The 25,527-nt window shown below is 45.9% G+C and overlaps 2 protein-coding genes across 3 annotated transcripts in view; one reads left to right on the top strand and one right to left on the bottom strand.

The window, feature by feature from the left end:
• Positions 1-995, bottom strand: part of onecut1 (one cut homeobox 1) — a 10,509-nt gene extending 9,514 nt beyond the window's left edge. For both annotated transcript variants that reach the window (XM_015942400.3, XM_015942401.3), the window contains exon 1: positions 1-995. This exon is cut by the window's left edge. In XM_015942400.3, coding sequence (XP_015797886.1) covers positions 1-666 — 666 coding nt within the window. In that variant the 5' untranslated portion in view covers positions 667-995.
• A 9,665-nt stretch (positions 996-10,660) lies between these two features.
• On the top strand, positions 10,661-14,518 carry LOC129161140 (uncharacterized). The gene is made up of 2 exons (XM_054738190.2): positions 10,661-12,095; positions 14,257-14,518. Exons 1-2 carry the CDS (start codon positions 10,806-10,808, stop codon positions 14,287-14,289), a joined length of 1,323 nt encoding a protein of 440 aa, XP_054594165.1. The 5' UTR covers positions 10,661-10,805; the 3' UTR covers positions 14,290-14,518.
• Positions 14,519-25,527: the final 11,009 nt, after the last annotated feature.

Raw genomic sequence — 25,527 nt, 5'->3', positions numbered from 1 at the left:
GACCATGCCTGCAGAAGAGCTCATGTGCTGCTCCGCGTGTCTGCCGAGCATGGCCGGGTGGTGAGCCTCGAACCCGCTGGGAGTGAGCATCTTCTCACCGGGCATGGCGGCACCGGGGTGAGCGTAGGGAGGGATGCCGGCCTGGGACGTGTGTATGCTGGCCAAACCGGAACCGGACAAGGGGGAGAGGCTCTGGCCCATGCACGGATCCTTGTGATGATATGCGGGATACAGACTGTTCATAGGAGCCAGACTCCGGTCCTCACGCATCAACGTGAAGCTGCCGCTGACGTTCCCGGGGATCCTCTGGTGAGGATGCGGATGAGGATGATGGGGATGGTGGTGGTGATGATGAGGGGGAAACTTGTCCGATACGGTGGAGATGGGGGGTAAAGGCTGCAGGGGGGTTAGGGTGGTGTAAGTGCTCGCGCTCATGCCAGGGGGGGCTTCACACATGCTGATGGCTGGATGCAGGTGTCCGGGGTGTCCCGGATGATAGTCTCCGCTGTCCAGCAGGGTGGCCATGCCCATAGCGCGGTGGCCCAGACCCCGCGGGCTCGGACGGGAATGCGGACTGTGGCCGCTCAGCAGCTCTCCGTGACCAGACACGGACTCGTGGCTCACTCCATGCAAGTCGCCTATGTTGTCCATCAGCTGCGCGTTCATGATCCGGGCAGCGCCGTGGACACATCTACGGGACCTACCGCAGTGAGCTGGAGGTCCTCACGCGCAGCAAAGTTCAGCTTTCCTTCTGTCTCTCTCTCTTCTCCTCCTACCTGCAGCTGCCTCCTGGACCGGAAGCGCTGCTAAAATCCTGTTGTTGTTGTTTTTGGTATTTTTGTTTTTGTTTTTAAAATTCTGTGATCTCTGTGATTGAAGCCCCCCCGCCGCCAACCAGCTGTCCTTGCGCTCCGGTCGGGTGCCGCGCCATCTCTCAAGTCCCCGGTCCACAGCAGCACACATCACACCGTTTACACATGCGCACTGTAGACGCCCACCTCCTCCGTGCTCTCTCTTTTCAGTGCCCCCCCCCCCTCCCTGCACACACACACACGGCTCTGACGTGGCCTGCCTTATTACGGCGGTGAGGCAATAAGCTAAGGTGTAAACACACACAGCTCAGGGGGCCACGAGGGACAACCATCACCCTAACGCTATTGGGGGAAACGTTACCTTCATCAGTGACGTAATGAGGGTAGTTCTTCAGTCCATCATTAACTGCAAATGAGGTCAACTTCCGGGTTCATTTAGAGTTGATTTTTAACCAGCTGGAATAAAATCCAAACGTCAACATTTCCCTCCAGAACCAAAGCAGCTAAATGTTAATGAGCGGCTCCAGATCCATCAGGAAGTGTCCCGGATGTATGCTGCACCCCCCCACCCAGGAGCAAGGATGGCGGTTTAACCAAACCAAGAGGACCTTCTCTTCTGATGGCAAAGCCCAGCAGCAGATGTGTCTATTGTTCAACTATTAGGCCTAACGAACCAAGCGCAGCACGGAGCGCACGAGCGTGCACGAGCGTGCACGAGCGTGCACGAGCGTGCGTCTTATTGGGAAACACTTTGAATCCGCTGAGTCTGATTTGCTGTGACTTTAAGCTGAAAGCCTGAAGAGGAAAGCCAAAAAGACATCTTCCACGTTCTGTTGTGTGACATGACGTCATTTAATCACAAAAACTCCAACCCAGTCAGATTGAGATGAACACATGAACACATGAACACATGAATGTTTCCTGAACAAAAGATTAGATGCATGCTGGCACGAGCCCGGATGGTAGCCGGTGCCGTTTAGGCTAACGGAGCGGTTTCACCGGGTGACAGCTTGTAGCGGTCAGTGTCCTTCTGGACCCCCCCCCCCCCCCACACACACACACACCCCACTGCACGAGGGACAAGTCAAAGGTGACGCTTCAAGACTCCCAAAGCCAACATCTGCGGGGGCCAGATTAACCTTTCAGACTTTTCCCTGCTCTGCTCCGGGAGGGGGTCACATCTGCCAGGGCCTCGTGGAGCCGGAGCTGTTGACCAGTTTAAATAAAAGAAGTTAAACTGTCTCTGATGTGATGTCACTGGCGTGTGTCCACACAAAGGCTCACTAACTCCTCCAAGGGTGACTGTCCAGGCGTGAAGTCCAGAGGGAGGTCAGGAGTGTTGGAGGAGGAGCAGGAGGAGCAGGAGGAGCAGGAGGAGCAGGAAGTTCAACTCCATCATGAAGCTGCAAATAAAAATCTAAAAAAGCTCCAAACGCATCCGAGAGACCTGCGTTAGTGTGTGTGTGTGTGTGTGTGTGTGTGTGTGTGTGTGATTTAGTGTGTGTGTGTGTGTGTGTGTGTGTGTGTGTGTGTGTGATTTAGTGTGTGTGTGTGTGTGTGTGTGTGTGTGTGTGTGTTAGTGTGTGTGTTAGTGTGATTTAGTGTGTGTGTGTGTGTGTGTGTTAGTGTGTGTGTTAGTGTGATTTAGTGTGTGTGTGTGTGTGTGTTAGTGTGTGTGTGTGTGTGTGTGTGTTAGTGTGTGTGTTAGTGTGATTTAGTGTGTGTGTGTGTGTGTGTTAGTGTGTGTGTGTGTGTGTTAGTGTGATTTAGTGTGTGTGTGTTAGTGTGTGTGTTAGTGTGATTTAGTGTGTGTGTGTTAGTGTGATTTAGTGTGTGTGTGTTAGTGTGATTTAGTGTGTGTGTGTGTTAGTGTGTGTGTGTGTGTGTGTGTGTGATTTAGTGTGTGTGTGTGTGTGTGTGTGTTAGTGTGTGTGTGTGTGTGTGTTAGTGTGTGTGTTAGTGTGATTTAGTGTGTGTGTGTTAGTGTGATTTAGTGTGTGTGTGTGTGTGTGTGTGTGTGTGTGTGTGTGTGTTAGTGTGATTTAGTGTGTGTGTGTGTGTGTGTGTTAGTGTGTGTGTGTGTGTGTGTGTTAGTGTGTGTGTTAGTGTGATTTAGTGTGTGTGTGTGTGTGTTAGTGTGTGTGTGTTAGTGTGATTTAGTGTGTGTGTGTAGTGTGTGTTAGTGTGATTTAGTGTGTGTGTGTGTGTGTGTGTTAGTGTGTGTGTGTGTGTGTGTGTGTGTGTGTGTGTGTGTGTGTGTGAATACAACACCGTACCTAAATGGCGCAGACATATTTTTGGCGGGTTTTTTGCTCTAATTCTGCTGGTTTTTATTCCGACTCCTTCAGGATTTATTATCGTGTTGCTTGTTTGAGCAGCGTGCTGCACCGTGGCACAGTGGTTAGCGCTGCGGCCTTGCAGTAAGAAGAGCACAATTCTCTTTCCGGATGTTTGCACGCGGGCGAAGCTCAGGTGGGCTGGTCTATGTTGTTTACCTGAGCCGGTTGGCAAAGATTTATTCGTAAAACCGCGTGACTGAGAGCTGCTGGAGGATCGATCCGCGGTCCTGTCATCGTTCCTGCTGCAGAGCTCCACGGGGAGACGCCTGATTAAAAATAACACACCTGTGACAATCTCTAGACTTATTATTCATCTGCCACTTCCGGTTTCGATATTTACGTTTATTTATTTATTTTAACCAAAAACAGCAACGCACGCATTTCCGCTCCGTGCACGTGTGAGAACCAAACGCAGCAGAAACATTTGAGTTTCCTTCCAAAAATTAAATGACGCGACCCCCCCCCCCAACCCAAGTACGCCCCATATGTTGTGTGTAAGCAAATGTCACAGGCGCACAAAGGCCTCACGGTGCGCGCGCGCAAACACACACACTACACACACACGCGGCAGTAAGAAGATGTATTAAATATAAATGTAAGTGGGAAAGCCAATAAAAGCAGAACAATGTTAAAATAAAATAAGATAAAAACATCTAAACACCGAGTAAAAAATTATTTTATTTTGTTCCTAAATTTTGATTTTAATTAAAGAAAAATGAGAGAATGACAAAAACCTACCGGGACTCCGGTCTAATGAAGGAATTCGACCTTCGTTAGAAAGATGCCATCATGGCCGAGCAGCAGATGACAGACCTGCTGCCTTGCTCATGGGTACCTCAGCTGCCTTGTCTCTACTGTAATTCCGCGTCACTTGCTCTGATTCGCGCTAATTAAGGCACCACTTTGCACTAAGTTGTCCATACGCCGCCCAATTACTGCGGGTAAATTCTGTCAGACTCCAGTTATGACAACAAGCCAGCGCCAGCGATAGCGGCACATTACTGCGCCACTCTGTTCTAAAAGATCAGTGTTGGCTCCATCTCTCCAGTCTGAGGCCTCTTAGCAAACAGATAAAAATGAAGAACTGAGCAGACTCTAAACGCGCAGCATTGCGCCAGATGCGCTTATGACAACAGCAGGGTGGTGGGGGACTGTTTAGATGTTTCTGGCGCTCCTCTGGAGGATCCTCAGGTTCAGGTAAAAACCTCCGCTGTCTTTGCGCCATTATCACCCGAAGGTGTCTTACAGGCTTTCCGGGAGGGACTCGGAATAAGAACCAATAGAATTAGTGCAAACTGACCCCCATGAAGTCACGCTAAACGGTCCGCGAACACTCTTAATTTAGTAAACAAAACCGGATTAGCGCTGAATCTTGCGGACATCACTGACTGAAAAGTGGCGCAGCTGCAGTCAGTTTGCGCGCAGGTAGCGGTATTCCAGTTGAAATGTCTGCGTTTATCTCCTTTTACTTGTGCGGCACACACGCACCGCATAGACCCCCACTCTACCCCCCCCCCCCCACACACACACACACACAGCAGCGGCACCGCCTCACACCAACTCTTTATACCTGCTGCAGCTAAAGCGGCAGAAGATGCGCTGTTTGTGCGGATTTGGTTTTTATGTTATTTTTCCTGCGCCGCGCTTTTCTGTCGCCGTGGTTCTCCTCCTCTCTCCTCCTCCTGCTCCTGCTGCTCCTGCTAGGAGCTTCCAGTCTCTCCGGCAGAGCTGCCAGCGTCCCATATTCCTGACCGAGGTAAAGGTCCTCACGACCGCAGCTCGTTTCCAAAGGATCCATCCGGCAGAAAATCCTCCTAAAAGCCGTTCCTGCTGCGGACGCGCACAGCTCTCCGTGCTTTCCCGGTGCAGGCGCCTTTGAATAGCTGGCCGGGGTTGTTATGGATCCGCGCGCAGAAAGAGAATCAGTATGCAAATAGTTTCAGTATCAATCGAAAGGTTCGATCCGCCTGAGCGTCAGCCCCTTTGGCTGCAGCGCGCATAAATGTTTCTACTGGTCTGACTGGACCGATGCTACACTGACCCGAGGAGCAGAACCCAAAATCTGCAGCTTCTCTGCAGTTTTTCATCATAAATAAATGTTGTTCCAAAAATGTGCCTTTGCTGCAGCCCTGTGTTCAGCCTCACGTTGGGGTGCATTTTCCCTGTTTTGACTGATGTTATTAAATTGAGCTCAGAGCAACACACCTGCATCAGGATCACATACAGGTGAGAGGATGAGAGCAGGTGTCAGAGGGGGAAAAGGAAAGTGGAATGTTGGTTCAGTGGCCTGGAGATAAAGCACACTGAGCCTTATCCATCTGTCCAGGGTTAGAGTCTGGCCAGCTGAGGGGGTCAGAGGTGAAAGGTCAATGAACCTGGCTCTGTGCAGAAAACAGAAAAATACTTTGCACCAGATTCTTTAGATGCAATCCTGAACTCGGACAAATGAAAATGTTTTTATGTTTGACATAAAAGCAAAGGCTCTGCTGCGATATTAATATCATTATTAATAAACATGACGCCTGTTGTCCAGTAATAATGAAAACATCAGACTGAATGGTCTTGTTTGAATATGAGTCACTGGTAACAAAGCTTTTCTTAGTCTTCCTTCAACAGAAATTAATTTTTTAGATTACATTAATCTCCGAGAACAAAGTAAGGAACCTTGGTGTTATCTTTGACCAGGACATGTCATTCAAATCCCAGGTTTCACAAGTTTGTAGGATTTCCTTTTTCCACCTTCGGAATGTTGCTAAGATTAGAAGCATCCTTTCCAGGAGTGATGCTGAAAAACTAGTTCATGCATTTATTACATCAAGACTGGATTACTGTAATCCATTACTCTCAGGAAGTCCACAGAATGTAGTTAAAAGTCGTCAGCTTGTCCAAAATGCTGCAGCTAGAGTTCTGATGAGAATTAAAAAGAGAGATCATATCTCTCCTGTCTTAGCTTCCCTACATTGGCTACCTGTTAAATTCAGAATAGATTTTAAGATCCTTCTTCTCACATATAAAGCTCTTAATAATCAAGCTCCATCATACATCAGTGATCTGATTGTTCCATATGTTCCTAACCGAGCACTTCGCTCTCAGACTGCAGGTCTACTGGTGGTTCCCAGAATATCTAAAATTAGGATGGGAGGCAGATCTTTTAGTTATCAGGCTCCTCTCCTGTGGAACCAGCTCCCAGCTTTAGTCCGTGAGGCAGACACCTTGTCTACTTTTAAGAATAGGCTTAAAACATTTTTATTTGATAGGGCCTATAGTTAAAATCTGATGTTAGCCTAAATCTGGACAAGTGGGGGAGTAGAGGGAGGTGGAGTGTACAGTCGGTAAAGACGACTCTCCCTTGCCCTGACTCCAACATGCCTCCATCTAAATAGGCTAGGTTATCCAGAGTTATCTCTGTAGTTATGCTGCTATAGGCTTAGACTGCTGGAGGACACACTGACCACTTTTCACACTCTACTGCTTTCTTCTACAGTCTGCTCTTTAACTGTATTATTTCCTGCTATTTCAGCTGTTAACTTTATTTTCTCTCTAAGTGTTTTTCTCCCCAGAAGAAGCTACAACGATGTTCTGCTGAGCTGTGGTGGCCTCATGGAGGGGGCCATCGACTAGCACACTGCTGCTAACCACTTAAACATTCTCCCTCTCCTGATAATAACTTTTTGCTTTCCTTGACGTTGGATGTGCTACTACTAGTTTACCCGTTTAATTATAGATTCACTAGGATAAATACAATAAAGTTTATCTCACCAAATAGAATATTTACTAAGACATCACAATATAACTATAGACACAATACTTGGTGTATATGTAGTATGTGTGTGTGTGTGTGTCATGTGACTGTGCCGGTGTCCTATGATGTCCATTGTTCATTAGTCATTGTTATCCAGCGTTGATGTGGCTCTAATGGGCTTCAGATGTGTAGCGGCTCCATGAAGACATTGTTTAGAAACAGCCCTTGTTAAAGTGCTCCTGATGTGCTGCCCAAGTGTGGGAGGGGCCAGGAGCAGTAAATCAAAAAGGAGGGGGGGGGGGGGGTAGAAAAGAGGAGGCTCAGGGATGAAAGAATGGCGTCTCTCAGTGTTCTGATGAGATCTTCCCGTCGAAACTGCAAATGTGTTTACACAGCACAGGTTCGCACACACACACACACACACACACACACACACACACACACACACACACACACACACACACACACACACACACACACACACACACACACACACACTCACACACACTCACACACACACACACACACACACACACACACACACACACACACACACACACACACACACACACACACACACACACACACACTAGCATAATCACCATCATTGAGTTCATGACACAGGAGCACTTTAACTTGACGAAGGAAAGCTTAACTCCTCTCTCTCTCTCTGTGTGTGTGTGTGTGTGTGTGTGTTATCAATCCTGATCCTGGTAGAGAGAGCAAACAGAATGGGGCAGATATCAGCCTCTCCATTGTACTCACCTGATCACTAATCTTCAATGGTTAAATCATTATCCATCCACCGCGTCAGTAAAGGGCCGAGTAAACACTACTGAGCCCACACACACACACACACACACGCGCGCACGCACACACACACACACACGCGCGCACGCACACACACACACACACGCACACGCACGCACGCACGCGCACGCACATCACACACGTGCACGCACACACACACACACACACGCACGCACGCACGCACGCACGCATGCACACACACACACACACACACACACACACACACACACACACACACACACATTATCTTCATTGAACTCTTAGTCTGAACAACAAGTGAGATGATGCAGAGGTACAAGTCCCTCCTGAAGACGTTTTGAAAGATGAAGACCTTTTCACACCCTCCTCCTCCCCCCCGCCTTGCACACCCGTGAGGCAGAAGCAGTTCCAGACCTGTGCTGAGGAGCTGGCACCAGTGTTTACGGGCATCTTAAATTCCTCACTGGAGGCATGTCATATGCCCCCCTGCTTCAGGACCTCCACCATAGTCCCTGTCTTCTAGAAGCCAAGGATCGCTGAACCCAATGACTACAGACCTGTGGCTCTGACATCTGTGGTCATGAAGTCATTTGAGCACCTGGTTCTCCCCCACCTCAAGACTCTCACAGCCCCCCCCCCCCCTTCCTGGACCCCTGGCAGTTTGCCTACAGAGCCAGCAGGTCTGTAGATGAGGCCATCAGCATGGCTCTACACCTCATCCAGCAGCATCTGGACTCCCCAGGTACCTACGCCAGGATCCTGTTGGTGGACCTCAGCTCTGCCATCAACACAATCCTCCCAGACCTCCTCCAAGACAAACTGTCCCAGATGAACGTGCCTGACCCCATCTGCAGGTGGATCACTGACTTCCTGGTGGACAGGAACCCATCGGGCAGGAGACTCAGATCCATTTGGACCAGAACCTCTCACCACAAAAACAGATTCTTCCCTTCTGCTGTTGGACTCATGAGTGACAATCCCAGAGCATCCCACTCCAGCCGCTTGGTTTCAGTCACATGACCCGGTGTTGTGTTTGTACCTGTTTGCCCTGATCAGTACCTACACTGTCTTGTACATAGCAGCTGTTTCTCTAAGTATCACCACTTTATATTATTATTTTATCATGATTATATTCTTACTTCCTATCTTTGCTTATCTCTTATTAAATCTTTTTCTTTTTTGCACCAGTTACCGCAGCAATTTCCTAATGTTATGATTCTTGCACACGGATGTGTGTGTGTGTGTGCGCGCGCACGTGCCTGCTCACTTGTCCCTCCGTCAGCCGTGACGGGTGTGTGTGAGTGACTACAGACAAATGCATGAGAGAGTTAGCAGCCTTGAAACAGCTTGATGAACTACTCTCCCCACATGTTTTAAAAATGCTAATATGCTATGCTAAATCTGCTATGCTAAATAATGATTTCTCTATAGAACTACAAAGTCCGACTGGGGGAGGAGAGTACAGGTCTGCACTATGGAGGGGGGCGGAGTTTACAGCTCCTCCTCCAGTTTAAAGAGACAGTACCCCAAAACGGCTCGTTCTCAAGACTCCTCAGAACAGGGGTAGATGAGGGTCTGTAGAGCAACAATAATGAGGAAATCAGACCAAAGAACTGCAGTTCCACTGTATTTAGACCCCAACTGAAGGATTTAGATGTAAAAATGAATAACTTAAAAGCATGTTATGTCTCCTTTAAATCAGCCTAGCTCCATCCCACCAGCTGGAGCTCAGCCTGCAGCTCTGACAGAGATAAGGAAATCATAACAGGACTTAAATTTGAGGCTCACATCAACTCTGTGATCCGGTCCAGTTTCTTTCACCTGAAACGCCTTGCAAATATCAAGCCTATGCTGTCGAGAGCCCACCTGGAGCGGGTACTGCATGCCTTTGTAATTTCTAGGCTTGACTACTGCAACTCTCTCTATGCAGGGTTGTGTCAGTCATCACTGCATCGCCTACAGGTTGTGCAGAACAGCACAGCCAGGTTCCTGACTGGGACCAGGAAACGGGACCACATCAGTCCGGTTCTGGCCTCCCTGCACTGGCTTCCGGTTTGCTATCGCTCACAATTCAAAATCCTCGTCTTTGTTTATCATTTCTTCCAGGGTGGTGCTCCCCCCTATCTAGCCACACTCCTGAACAGACACTCCCCATCACGCGCTCTGCGCTCCTCTGACCAAGGCCTGCTCGCTGTCCCTCGGTCTAGGTGTCGTACCCGTGGGGACCGGGCTTTCTCAGTCCTAGCACCGTTACTCTGGAAACAGTTGCCACCCTCAGTTAGGCTGTCCCCATCTCTGCCAGTCTTCAAGAGTCTTCTAAAAACACACCTCCTCCGCTTGGCGTTTCCTGAACATGTTTGATTTTGGCCTCTTTTATGTTGAATTTATTTCAGTTTTCATTGGTTCCCTAAATCCACTGTTTCACACATTTTTCCTGTACCAGAATGTTTCATCTATCTTGTAATTTGTATTTTGTAATTTGAATTGCTTTTATTTTTGATTTATTCAATATATTTACCTACAACTGAACCATGTTCAGCGCTTTGGGCTTCCTGACAGGGTTGCGGAAGGCGCTTTATAAATAAAGCTTTGATTGATAACAATAACATTCTCTCTGTTAAGCATCAGTCTAATGTGCTCTGTTATGCTCTGTTATGTTATGCATCTGTGTAAATTTGTAAATAAGAATGTGTGTGTGTGTATATACATGTATGCTTTTATACTGAAAAGTACCTGTAGAGGAAGTTAAACTTTGACCTCGTAAATTGACCAATAAAAGGGAGCATTGGTGTTTTAGTGGCCGCAATCAGTGTGTGCTACCACCAGTGAAGGCCCGTGAAACAGACGCTCTGTTTATGGATTTATTTCCTCCTTTTTAATCCTGGAGATTCATTTTGGAGTCTTGGACCAACCGCTGGGTAAACGAAACTCTGCTAACAGGTTATGGGCCCAGAGCAGAGCCCAGAGCGATGCCCGGACCAGAATGAATTGTGAACCAGGAACGCTGAGCACCAAGCTAATCAGGACAGCTGGGAAAGCATCCTGCTAGCGTGTGAGGAGCACAGAACCGACCAACAGCAAGTCCGGTGAGTCGAGTGAGAGCTACGACGTGTGTCGGACACTATGAGTCGGAAGACAGTGGAAGCCAGTACCCGCTGGTCAAGACTGGTATTTGACGGAGACGAGGATAAATATGAACTGTGGGAAACAAAGTTTCTCGGACACCTCCGGCTACAAGGTTTGAAAGACATTATATTAAAACCGAAAGACGATGACGATGATGAGGAATATGATTCAAAGAACGCAGAGGCATATGCCGAACTTATACAATTCCTGGATGATAAGAGCCTTTCACTGGTGATGAGAGACGCAGCTGACGACGGGCGGAAAGCTCTAATTATCTTGAGAGAACACTATGCCGGGAAGGGAAAACCCCGCATAATAAGCTTATATACAGAACTGACTGCATTACAGCAGAAGAGCGGCGAGAGTGTAACGGATTATGTTTTGAGAGCCGAGGCCGCCATTACAGCGCTGAGAACCGCAGGTGAAACTTTGAGCGATGGACTGCTAATAGCAATGGTTTTAAAAGGTCTACCTGAATCATTTACGCCTTTTAGAATCCATGTGACACAAAGTGATGATGACATGACTTTTTCAGAATTTAAAAGTAAACTGAGAAGTTATGAAGAAACTGAAAAACTGCGTGTGGACACTGCCACAGAGGACAATGTGATGGCAGCACGGATGAATGAGAGGGTCAAGCACCTGAAGCCGAAATATGTTCAACCAAGCATGCACGAGCGGAGCGCTGATAGTAAAGACTTTATTTGTTTTAAATGCGGTAAAAAGGGACACAAAGCTAATGTATGTGACCGCAAAAAGTGGTGTAGGCATTGCAAGACCACCACGCACCAGACTGAAGTGTGCAGAAAGAAACACAGAGATGATGAAGCACGGAAAGCTGCTGATGACTACGAGGGAAAGGAATACGCATTCCGACTACAAGACGCTGACGGCGAGATGGACGAAACCAGAACCAGGAATCTGATGGTGGACACAGGAGCAACGTCCCACATTATCACGGATCCAGAGAGGTTCAGGAGGTTCGACGAGGACTTCGAGCCGAGGTCTCATTACATCGAGCTGGCAGACGGAACCCGGAGCAGAGGAGTGGCTGAACGGAGAGGAGAGGCTGTGGTAACATTGATCGACAGCAGAGGGGTCCAACACAAGGTGGTGCTAAAGAGAGCACTATACATCCCTTCATATCCACAAGACATTTTCTCTGTGAAGGCAGCTACTACCAATGGAGCAACGGTCATCTTCAAGCGAGGTAATAATGTACTGAGACATTCTGATGGAACGAGATTCCCCATCAAGGAGTACAACAGACTATTCTATCTACGAACTGTGAGTAGAAAACAAACAGACCAATGTAATGCTTCTTATGACCTGAAAACATGGCATGAGATAATGGGACACTGCAATTTTGATGACATTAAGAAACTGCAGGGAGTAGTAGATGGGATGGACATCAAGGATAAAACTGTTGGAACAGAAAGAGACTGTGAAGTCTGTATAAAAGGTAAATTTTGTCAGACAAGAAATAGAGAGCTGGATGCTAAAGCTAAGACTGTTTTGGAACTCGTGCATACAGATCTGGCAGGGCCAATAAGTCCAGAAACAAAAGAGGGATTTAGGTATGCTGTTTCATTCACTGACGACTTTTCCGGTGCAATATTTGTGTATTTTCTCAAACACAAAAGTGATACAGTGCAAGCAACAGAGAAATTCATTGCTGACACCGCACCATATGGTATCATAAAGTGTATACGTTCAGATAATGGAACTGAGTTTACATGTGGAGAGTACCAGAAACTACTCAGGGAGAATAGGATAAAACATGAAACTTCAGCCCCTTACTCCCCACACCAGAACGGCACAGCTGAACGAAGCTGGCGAACGCTTTTTGATATGGCAAGATGTATGCTCTTAGAGAGTAACCTACCGAAGTCCTTATGGGTTTATGCTGTTCAAACGGCGGCCATTACGAGGAACAGATGTTATAATAGACGTTTGAAAGCAACACCATATGAACTGTTAAGCGGTAGAAGACCGAACTTGTCAAGAATGCACAAATTTGGTGTACCCTGTTTTGTGTACAAACAGAACAAAGGCAAACTTGACTCTCGAGGTGAAAAAGGGATTTTTGTGGGTCATGACAAAAATAGTCCAGCATATTTGGTTTATTTCCCAGAAAGTGGTAAGATTCTGAAACACAGATTAGTTAAGTTTTTAACAAGAGAACCTGAAGAAGAGACACAAACAGAAATAGTGTCAGATGATGAACCAGAGTTCCTAGTTAGGACAAGAAGAGAGGTTAAAGACAAAACACCCGGGCAGAAAGAGGAAGACCCAGGAGAAGGAACGAGTCATACAAAACCTCTAGAACCAGAACAAACATCGCGTTATCCCACCAGAGAGAGAAGGAGACCGAGCTACTTGAATGATTATGCAACAAAAGGTTCTGTAAGAGAGGATGATGATCAAGTTTTAACTAACTTGGACTATTGCTACAGACTTTTTACTGATGCACCATTAACTTATGGAGATGCAATAAAATCACCTGACTCAGAGGCATGGAAAGCAGCCATGGAGGAAGAACTAGCCTCACTGAAGGACAATGACACTTTCACTCTGACAACTTTGCCAGAAGGCAGAAAGACAGTGGGGGGAAGATGGGTGTTTACCATTAAAAGGAATGTAGATGGAACAGATAAACATAAAGCTAGATATGTGGCTAAAGGGTTCAGTCAGAAAAAGGGAGAAGATTATGAGGAAACCTTCTCACCTACGGCACATTTAAACAGCGTTAGAATCCTAATGCAGAAAGCAGTGCACGAAAATCTGTTGCTACATCAAATGGACGTTAAAACCGCCTACCTCCATGCCCCGATAGATCATGAAATATACCTAGAGCAACCAGAAGGTTATGAAATATTGACTCAAAAGAATGAGAAACTAGTGTGTAAACTAAACAAAGCTATATATGGACTCAAACAGGCAGGTAGAAACTGGAACACTGTTTTACATGAATATTTGTGTGATAATGACTTTGTACAAAACCCTGCTGATCATTGTGTGTATACCAGGCAAAGGAAAGAAAACAAGGTAATAATCCTAGTGTGGGTTGATGATATAATCATTGCAGCTTCCGATGAAAGGGCACTAGAAGACATAAAGTTGGTTTTAACAGCCAGGTTCAAGATGAAAGATCTAGGCAAGTTGAAACATTTTCTTGGTATCGATTTTGAGCAGAACGAGAGGGCTGTTACAATGTCACAAACCAGATACACAGAAAAGATACTGGAGAGATTTAATATGCAGGATTGCAAACCTAGGACCACACCATGTGAACAGAAGTTGGAACATGATGAAAATGCAGAAAGACTGAGTGATGTTAAACTGTATAGAGAAGCCGTGGGAAGTCTTATTTACCTGTCAACATGTACAAGACCAGATTTAAGCTTCATAGTAAGTAAAGTTTCACAATATTTCTCATGCCCTACAGAACAACACTGGACCACAGTCAAGCATGTATTGAGATACCTCAAAGGCACACAAGAGAAGAAACTATGCTACCAGAAATGTGGAGGTGAAAAGCTAGGACTACGTGCTTACAGTGACGCAGATTGGGCTTCAGATGCAAAAGATCGTAAGAGTATGACAGGTTATTGCATCAGCCTATCAGAGAAGGGACCACCTATATCCTGGAAAACCAAAAAGCAGTCTACAATTGCTTTGTCTACGTGTGAAGCGGAGTACATGTCTCTAGCAGCCACTGTCCAGGAATGTTTATATTTGATGCAACTTCTTGAGCACATGGACAGTTATGAATATGGACAACCAAAGGTGTATGAGGACAATCAGAGTGCAATAGCTTTAGCTAAAAACCCTGTGAACAGACAAAGATGTAAACATGTTGACATAAAATATCATTTCATAAGAGCAACATTTAAAGAAGGACTTATGGATTTAATATATTTGCCAACAGAACATATGCTCGCAGATGTAATGACTAAACCTACAACTGTGTGTAAGTTGAACAGGTTCAACAAACTGTTATTTGGAATGTAAAGTTAAAACAAGAAGACAAGTGCAAACAATCACAGAGCAAGTGGGGGTGTTAAGCATCAGTCTAATGTGCTCTGTTATGCTCTGTTATGTTATGCATCTGTGTAAATTTGTAAATAAGAATGTGTGTGTGTGTATATACATGTATGCTTTTATACTGAAAAGTACCTGTAGAGGAAGTTAAACTTTGACCTCGTAAATTGACCAATAAAAGGGAGCATTGGTGTTTTAGTGGCCGCAATCAGTGTGTGCTACCACCAGTGAAGGCCCGTGAAACAGACGCTCTGTTTATGGATTTATTTCCTCCTTTTTAATCCTGGAGATTCATTTTGGAGTCTTGGACCAACCGCTGGGTAAACGAAACTCTGCTAACACTCTCCTTCCAAGGTCCCTCACAGAGCACCCTTTTTATCTACTTCCGCTTCCGGTCGGTAACAAGATGGCGTCTGTGCTTGGCTTAGCCGTGGTCACCGGCCACTTTTTCAAACTTTTCTCCACTAACCTCCTCTTTTCCACCTTGGAATCCTCTTCAGTAGTGTCCCCGCTACCATCTCCTATGATCGCCAGACTCTTTTGTCCTTTCACATTCTTTCACGATCGCCCAAGATGCAGCGAGGATGTACCATCCTGTTTGTTTACCTGAGTGGCGCACCGGCCCGGAGCCAAACAACGATTCTAACCAGGGCGCCTCTAGCGATGTTTGTCCGGTCCCGGGAAAACGTCGGAGGAAAAGAGGTAAACAAGCAGGAATCCAGGTGAGAATAAGACTTCTCTTAAAGCGTGGTTTATCTGGTAAACATCGGCGTGATCTTCCAGCTTCTTGTCCTTTGTTTGGTGACCTGAGCACCACTTCCGCATTCCCGCCAGGCCGTGTTGCAGCGCGGTTCATCCGTCCATGTTTTTTAAGGTGGGTTTATCCTCATTCCTCAGTGGTTTCTCCTCCTGTTCCCTCTATAAGTGGTTTTTATAAACACCGTGGATCTAACCCTGCTAATGTACGTCCACTAACTCCAGCTGGTTCTGTAGTTTCTGATTCCTCCACCTCACACAGCATGGCTCTATTAAACACCCGCTCTGTTAACAATAAGTCCTTCCTGCTCAATGATCTAATTCTGTCTAAAAACCTGGATTTTCTGTTTCTGACTGAAGTTTGGCAGCAAACATCTGATTATTCTGCTCTGATTGAACTCTGCCCGAGTGGTTATTCTTTTCTTAGCCAGCCCCGGGGTTCTGGTCGTGGTGGAGGCCTAGCTGTTGTTTTCAGAGACCATCTTCCATGTAGCTCTACAACCTCTGGTCACTTTGCTTCCTTTGAACTGCAGCTGATTAAAGTCGGGCGTAAGGACCCGTTCTACTGTGCTGTGGTCTATCGTCCACCTGGTCCAAACAGTTCTTTCCTTCAGGAGTTTAGTGACTTGCTATCCTCCACTGTGAAGCTGTCCAGACTGGTGATTGTTGGTGACTTTAACATCCACGTTGATGATCCCTCTGATCACTTTGCCATGAATTTCTCCAGCCTCATGGACTCCTTCAACTTTACCCAGCATGTTTCTGGCCCCACACACACCAGGGGGCACACTCTAGACCTTGTTTTGACCCTGAGTCTAAATGCTGACAGTGTTTGTCCTGAGGACGTTTATATTTCAGATCACCATTGCATTTTCTTTAACTTGTCAGTTTCTGCGTTCCCACCTCCTGCTCGCCGTATGGTTAGTTCTCGTTTTCTTAATGAGAGCACAGCTAGCTAATGTTTCTGCTGCTTTTGGTCCACCCTGTTCTTCTGATAACGACCCAGATTCTTCTTCCGGCACTCGCAGAGAACAGACGCTTCTCTTTTTGCTCCCTTATCTTTTTTTCCCCAAGGCTCTTTGTCCTGCCTGCCCACAGAGTGCTTCTCTACATTTCTTCTGGAAACCCTGTATAGAAATGGATTTGATAAACTGGTCGTTCAACGCGATTGATAAGATTTTTTCAACGATGAGAACGGAGCAGGGGGCTCCATCCACTCTGTTGCAGACTGTGAGAACTTTCTGTCTTTTTTTGTGGACAAAGTCAATAAGGTTAGATCTAGCATCTCTCCTTCAGCCTTATCGCCGCCTCTCCCGACTCCAACCAGGCCCATCATCCTAGATAGCTTTGCTCCTGTTTCTTTGCCTGAGTTAACCAAACTAGTTAACTCTATGAAGACCTCTGCATGCCCCCTCCACATCTTATGTTTATGTATTTAGCAGACGCTTTTGTCCAAAGCGACTTACAAGTGATAATCGGCATGTTGCCCTTGAGGCTAACAACAACAAAAACAACAACTTGACATCAGTCATGGAGAGTAGGGAACAAGGAGTGTACAGTAGGGAGGGGGACAGGTGCAGGGAGGGTTACTCGATTTTAACGGATTTAGTTTTATTTTTGATTGCTTTTATTATGTGCTTTTGTTCAGTACCTTGTTCGGCTCTCATGCCGTGTTTAAATGTGCTATACCACTAAACTCGGTATGTTATGGGATGCAAAGGATAAAACACTGTCCACAGACTGCTTCATCGGTTGGCCACAGGTTAAGTGTCTGGTCTCCAGTTTATTAGATTTACTGCAGCCACAATTTTATCAACAAGATTTTCAGAAAAGATGGCGGAGTAGGAGTCTTGGCCTTTCTGTGCTCACCCTGCTCAATGGCTAAAACAGCAAAAACAGCTTAGCTTGCAGTCTAAGCCTTGAACTCTCATCAGCAAGCTCGAATTGTGTCTTTTCGGTTCGATGATGCCTCCGCAAAAGGCACTTCAATCTAAAGAAGTGCCCTCACAAGCAACAGATGACGACTCTGGCGTGTGCGAGTTGACGACCATGTCTCTGGAAGCTATCCTTCACAAGTTTTTTGCTGAAGCTGATAAGCACTCCAAGGATCGCTTTGAGCATCTGGAAAACCAGCTTGATTCATTCAAAGTAACATTGCTGGAGCATTTTAAGGAGTTGGACACCCAACATAAGTTGACTACCTATCTCCAAGCTCGTATGAAACACGCTGAGGACACCACAACCAAACAATCTGAGGCCTTAAAAAACTTCAGGAGAAGTTAACCTCATTGGAGGACCAGAGCAGAAGGAGCAATCTACATATATTTAACTTGAAAGAAGGAGTAGAACAAAATACTGCTTTGTCCTACCTGCTACGTAGCCTCCCTACATGGTTTCTTGAGGTGGCCATCGACCTCCCAGACCTTGTGCGGGTGCATCGCGAAGGCCGTCCGCGTTCTGCTGTCTTCACTTCACCAACAGAGATCGGATCTTGGGGCTCGCTAGGTAAACACCTGTGGTAGTTGATGGCCAAACTATCCGCTTCACCGCTGACTACAGTGTCTCCACCGCTCGACTGAGGCGCTCCTGCTTCCCAATAATGAACCGGGCTCGCTCCTTGGGATTTGAGGCTTTCCTGCTGTATCCCTCGGCCATCAAGCTCAGCCGTGGACCGGACCAAATCCAATTTAGTGATTCAAATGATGCGGGTAAATACTTGGATTCCCTTGATCCTCACCCTTAAAAAGTTAAGTAGCACTTATGTCTGTTGCCATGCTTGTTTGTTTATTTCCGCACGTCATGACGCGTTACCACACATCTGCTGTCTTTTTGCGGTGGTGAAATCTAAGTTACTGGAATGGACGGGAAAGGAAAAGACATTGTTTACAATTTGGTTATCTTATAAATAATGATGCCATGCTTCTTTGCTTGCTGACCTTAATTTATCAATATATGCTGTTTTGTTTATCTTCCTCTGGGTTTCTTGAAATTCAGTTATTCTATAAAACAAGTTTATTCTATTTTTGTTTATCTATCTACTTATTTATTTTTTTGCTGGAAGAAATTCAGTGGTACTTTACTCAGGGCAGCGAAAGAAGCTTTGCCTAGTTTACTATTCTTTTTTGTGTGTTTATTCATGAGAGAATGATTGTGTGTGTGTGTGTGTGTGTGTGTGTGTGTGTGTGTGTGTGTGTGTGCGTCTGGTGCTGGCTCTCATGTTCACCTCTCCAGCTTCTTGACTTCCACTACACAATGTCAGCTAGTTCTATTTTTATTTATTACAATAAAAAATATTTGAATATTCGTAGTTTACTCCCCAAAACTGATCAGCTTAGAGCCTGGCTATCCTACAACAATCCTAATGTAATCACATGATCTGAAACTTGGATTACTGATAGCAGCACAGACTCTGCCATTCATCTTGATAATTATGATGTGTACAGGGCTGACAGAGGAGGCGGAGTCGTTACTTTTATTTCCTCCAACTTGAGTTCACAGGTAACACTTCCTGATGTTCAACCTGATCATTTTGAAGGTATTTTTGTGAAGGTCACTCTTCATGCAAATAAACAATTAATTATTGATAATATACACAAACAGAACGCAACATGGTTAACGGGGCTAATTTGACACAAACAATCACTGAGCCTAGTCGAATTAGCTCAAACTCTAAATCTCTCGTTGATTGGATTCTTGTTTCTCATCTGAACAGAATTATGACCTCTGGTGTTCTCTCTGACTGTTTCAGTGACCACTCCATTATTCATTGCATTTGTAAAATTACTACTCCTCATCTTTCTCCTAAATACATAAAGGTTCATGAAACGAAACAATTTCAATATAACTTATTTATCAGTGACATGCTAAGGATTAACTGGTATACACTTCATTTAATACCGGATGTGGAAGCTGCTTGGGACTTTTTTATAGTGAAGTGGGGGCGGTTATAGAGAGACACGCCACTTGGAAATCTATGAAGGTTAAAGGGCATCATCTGCCTTGGGTTAATAGCGAGCTCATTAATCTTTTTAAAACCAGGGACCGGGCCTGGACTAAACATAAACATACACAATTACCTGAGGACTGGGAGGAATACAAAAGACTTCGAAATGTATGCACACCTCAAACTAGAAATGCTAAAGCTAATTATTATAGATATCCGATCAAATGATCTAAGTAACCCAAAGCAGTTCTGGAAGGGAGTCAACACTCTAGCAGGTAAGTCTAATAACCCTCGTAATCCACACCGAGGTGTTCAAGGGCCTCTAAAGGTACCAGACTGGTCAAAGTGGTCCGGAGCGTCCAATCACTCAAGTCAAATTCTGCCCCAATGCGATTGTCATCTATCATAAAGATAGAAAGAGGGTCCTCAAGAGTTCGGTGAGACAGAGCACGGTGTTTAGCGTTTGATGCAGTTCTCTGATAAGACCTAAGTTTATCCAAACCATCACTTCACTCAGACACCTGTTTCTTCCTGAAGCAAAATCAGACTCACACACGCATCCATGTCACAACATTCTCAATCTTCATAAATTCACCACAAGGTCTATTTGATCATATCAGCTGTTAAAGATTGTCCCACAAGTTGCCAATGTTGATTATTTCCTGTTTGACAATTTCAAAATCATTAGTTTAATTTGAAGAATTAAAACTTTTAATTGTCAAACTGGTTTCCTCATTGAACTGAAACACAGACACACAGATATTATCGTCAGTTTATCGATGAAAACAACCTTTGAGTCTTCTTAACAATATAAAATGTGGTTATTGATTTATTAAAAATTAATATTCCGAATTAATACGTAGCATGGTTCCTCTTTCATAAAAGAGCATAAAACCACAACGCTACAATATGGCTGAGACAAGCCAGTTTCTCCTACAATATGATAGTTGACAATGAAATTTCCAATGACCCAGCTGGGATTTCCAATGCCCTAAAAGGTGGTGTGCCCCTAACCCTGAATAAAAGGTGGTGTACCCCTAACCCTGAATAAAAGGTGGTGTGCCCCTAACCCTGAATAAAAGGTGGTGTGCCCCTAACCCTGAATAAAAGGTGGTGTGCCCCTAAACCTGAATAAAAGGTGGTGTACCCCTAACCCTGAATAAAAGGTGGTGTGCCCCTAACCCTGAATAAAAGGTGGTGTGCCCCTAAACCTGAATAAAAGGTGGTGTACCCCTAACCCTGAATAAAAGGTGGTGAGCCCCTAACCCTGAATAAAAGGTGGTGTGCCCCTAAACCTGAATAAAAGGTGGTGTACCCCTAACCCTGAATAAAAGGTGGTGAGCCCCTAACCCTGAATAAAAGGTGGTGTACCCCTAACCCTGAATAAAAGGTGGTGTACCCCTAACCCTGAATAAAATGTGGTGTGCCCCTAACCCTGAATAAAAGGTGGTGTGCCCCTAAACCTGAATAAAAGGTGGTGTACCGCTAACCCTGAATAAAAGGTGGTGTACCCCTAAACATGAATAAAAGGTGGTGTGCCCCTAAACCTGAATAAAAGGTGGTGTACCCCTAACCCTGAATAAAAGGTGGTGTACCCCTAACCCTGAATAAAAGGTGGTGTGCCCCTAAACCTGAATAAAAGGTGGTGTACCCCTAAACCTGAATAAAAGGTGGTGTGCCCCTAAACCTGAATAAAAGGTGGTGTGCCCCTAACCCTGAATAAAAGGTGGTGTGTCCCTAAACATGAATAAAAGGTGGTTTACCCCTAACCCTGAATAAAAGGTGGTGTACCCCTAACCCTGAATAAAAGGTGGTGTGCCCCTAACCCTGATTAAAAGGTGGTGTGCCCCTAAACCTGAATAAAAGGTGGTGTACCCCTAACCCTGAATAAAAGGTGGTGAGCCCCTAACCCTGAATAAAAGGTGGTGTGCCCCTAACCCTGAATAAAAGGTGGTGTGCCCCTAAACCTGAATAAAAGGTGGTGTGCCCCTAACCCTGAATAAAAGGTGGTGTACCCCTAACCCTGAATAAAAGGTGGTGTGCCCCTAACCCTGAATAAAAGGTGGTGTGTCCCTAAACATGAATAAAAGGTGGTGTGCCCCTAACCCTGAATAAAAGGTGGTGTGCCCCTAAACCTGAATAAAAGGTGGTGTACCCCTAACCCTGAATAAAAGGTGGTGTGCCCCTAACCCTGAATAAAAGGTGGTGTGCCCCTAAACCTGAATAAAAGGTGGTGTACCCCTAACCCTGAATAAAAGGTGGTGAGCCCCTAACCCTGAATAAAAGGTGGTGTGCCCCTAACCCTGAATAAAAGGTGGTGTGCCCCTAAACTTGAATAAAAGGTGGTGTGCCCCTAACCCTGAATAAAAGGTGGTGTACCCCTAACCCTGAATAAAAGGTGGTGTGACCCTAACCCTGAATAAAACGTGGTGTGCCCCTAAACCTGAATAAAAGGTGGCGTGCCCCTAACCCTGAATAAAAGGTGGTGTACCCCTAACCCTGAATAAAATGTGGTGTGCCCCTAACCCTGAATAAAAGGTGGTGTGCCCCTAAACCTGAATAAAAGGTGGTGTACCCCTAACCCTGAATAAAAGGTGGTGTACCCCTAACCCTGAATAAAAGGTGGTGTGCCCCTAAACCTGAATAAAAGGTGGTGTACCCCTAACCCTGAATAAAAGGTGGTGTGCCCCTAACCCTGAATAAAAGGTGGTGTGCCCCTAAACCTGAATAAAAGGTGGTGTACCCCTAAACCTGAATAAAAGGTGGTGTGCCCCTAAACCTGAATAAAATGTGGTGTGCCCCTAACCCTGAATAAAAGGTGGTGTGTCCCTAAACATGAATAAAAGGTGGTTTACCCCTAACCCTGAATAAAAGGTGGCGTGCCCCTAACCCTGAATAAAAGGTGGTGTGCCGCTAAACCTGAATAAAATGTGGTGTGCCCCTAACCCTGAATAAAAGGTGGTGTGTCCCTAAACATGAATAAAAGGTGGTTTACCCCTAACCCTGAATAAAAGGTGGTGTGCCCCTAACCCTGAATAAAAGGTGGTGTGTCCCTAAACATGAATAAAAGGTGGTTTACCCCTAACCCTGAATAAAAGGTGGTGTGCCGCTAAACCTGAATAAAAGGTGGTGTGCCCCTAAACCTGAATAAAAGGTGGTGTGCCGCTAAACCTGAATAAACTGAGGTGTTGTGGTTCTGCTTCAGCCTTTCCAGAATGCCTTGTCTCATCTGAAGCCACTTAAAGCAAAATGTCCCATCTGGTAACATTTCCACGTTTCTCCGCTCTAAATCAATAACAATAATTTTCCTAAGACCCCCCCCCCCCACACACACACACACTGCCAGGTTATTTCTGCTTTAGCTGCCATTCACTGTGATTGGCGTTTGTATGGCTGCTGTCCTTGCTGCGATTGACTGACCTTAAAACAAAACGAGGCGCTCCGTGCACGCCGCCTATCCTTCTCATATTCTCGTGTCTCAGTTAGATCTATTGATTGTTTCACCTCTGATGTTGATTTGTTCATTGTTTTGTGTATGTTTGGACTCGCCAAAGCATTCTATTCTGCAGACGACACATTAATGCGTCGGTCTCCATTTTAGCTCGCTCTGCCTGCAGGTTGGGCTGCATGATGGCCGACACTCTGAGGTGTGCCACAGTGAGCACACACGTGAGCAGACACAAATAAAGGTATCCTCTGTTTCTCGCTCTGATTGATCGGAGACGGATGAAGCCGGGCTAAGGGAGACTGTTGCTTCCTTATTAATGTATCCAGATGAGATAATTACTCCGCCCCCTGCGCCTCGGCTCAGCAGTTGGTTAAACATGCGTCAGGGATTATGATGTCAGCTAGATTAAATGATCAATTACACACACACACACACACACACAGCCAAGTGCACAGTGCTTCTCCCTCCCACTGAAACACCCATAACACACACACACACACACACACACACACACACACACACACACACACACACACACACACACACACACACACACACACACACACACACACACACAGACTGAATGAGTGGAGATGTAAAATGTGCACACTGTATGTGGTGGTCAGCGGCTGCCTGGCTGGGGGTGCTGGCTTTTGACCTTGCACTCAGGGGTCAGGCAGCAGACGGCCAGCCAGCTGGACATTTCCATCTCAAAGACCCTAAGGACCCCGACACACACACACACACACACACACACACACACACACACACACACACACACACACACACACACACACACACACACACACACACACACACACACACACACACACACACACACTACTCTCTTCTTTAAGTTGTATCTCATGTTCTCCTGCTGCTGATGGTTTATGCGTGTGGAGAAGCTGCAGCCATTCATTTCTCCCTAACTGGAGCTCTAATGGAGAGGTCCGTGCTGGAAACCTGAGCTCTGGCTGAGTAATGAGCTGTTCTTTACTGCCCAGTGTGTGTAGTTGTGTGTGTTCATCGCCCAGCAGCTCTGACCCTGTAAATGATGCGTCTCCTCCCCTCTTCCACGGTGGCTCTTTACTGCTAATAACCTCTGATCAGATCTGAGGTGGCTGGCTCTCCACCGAGCCTGAACTATCTGCAGCCCAACAGCCCACTAACTCGCTCCAGTCAGCCATGGGCTTCTCTATTCCCTACTTAGGGATCTGTGGCTGGAACGGGTCACGCCCGATGCCCTTCTGCAGTAGCCCAGCCAGACCCTCCACCTCTGACCGAGCAGAGGGGGGAGGAGATAAGCACTTCTACACCATCTAATGCAGTTAGAGCAGAGCCAATCAGTCATCCCAACCAATACTAACCATGTCGCCGGGCCTCTCCTCCCATCTTTTCCACACAGGAGCCACAGAGAACAGCTCTGTACATTTACCTGCAATTAGATTTGTCTGAGTATCTTGCAGCGAGTGATGGAGGCCTCTCCAACCTGAAGATGGCAACAACTGCTGGTCTTTGTGTGCTAGCAAGTGCTGTTGTTCATGTGCGTAGTCGGACATGTAGATGGTGTGTGGGTAGCCGGGAGACGTGGCTCTTTGTGTTAACAGAAGTGGATTTCTGCACAGCTGTGAAATATAAAATACTTCATCTTCAGAAAGCATCAGAACCCGGACCGGTTCTGGTTCGTGATTACACGGAAACAACAAAAATGTACCTGTTTACGTTTATTTTAGGTCTTTAACAGGAAAAATATTTTATTTAGAAAAAAATAAAATAGTTTTTTAAATACCAATGTGATCAAACCAGAAATAAGAGCACAATTATTCTATTTGTAAAGAACTTATGAATTTTCATGATTTGCATTTTGAGGAGTAATTAATCCCCGCCATCAGCACATTTCGCGTGTTGAGTTGGCGTCTGGTTTCTCCTATGTATGTTTGCATGGGATTTCATAAACGCCAACTCAACACACGAACAATAGAACATAGAAAGGAGTGCGAGAAAGAGGCAAATCGAAAACACACAAGAGCAGCAAAAGAAGAAGCAGAAAGTACAATAAAGAAGTCAGCCGTAACAGATCATTGCTTAAGAGAAAACCATATAATGGACTGGGACAGCACACGGATCATAACCACCGAACAACAAAAATACAAAAGATGGATCAAGGAAGCAATCGAGATAAGGAGACGTGGATGTGGGACCATGAACAGGGACGACGGAGTTTACACGCTGGACCACGCATGGGACTGCATCGTCGGAGAGGGGAGAGCGGGCAGTAGAGGGCGACAACGTCCTCTGCTGCCCGCAGATAAACGGAGAAGGAAGTGACGCGCCACCATCAGCGTCAGCCTGAAGAAGCCGGCAGCCGTCGGCGAAACCGTAGCTACAAACAGGTAAACAAAACTGTTTCTGTGTTTAAAAAGAACGAAAGAATGGAATTAGAACCACGACACAGTAAGAACACACCGAAGAGAATTAAAGTCTTTTTGTAGTGAAAAATGTATCTTAGTGAGAGTTGGCTTACTACA

Source organism: Nothobranchius furzeri, chromosome 9 (genome assembly GCF_043380555.1).
Source record: "Nothobranchius furzeri strain GRZ-AD chromosome 9, NfurGRZ-RIMD1, whole genome shotgun sequence".
In the NCBI taxonomy this organism is placed as follows: domain Eukaryota; kingdom Metazoa; phylum Chordata; class Actinopteri; order Cyprinodontiformes; family Nothobranchiidae; genus Nothobranchius; species Nothobranchius furzeri.
This window is presented reverse-complemented; position numbering and strand designations above follow the sequence as displayed.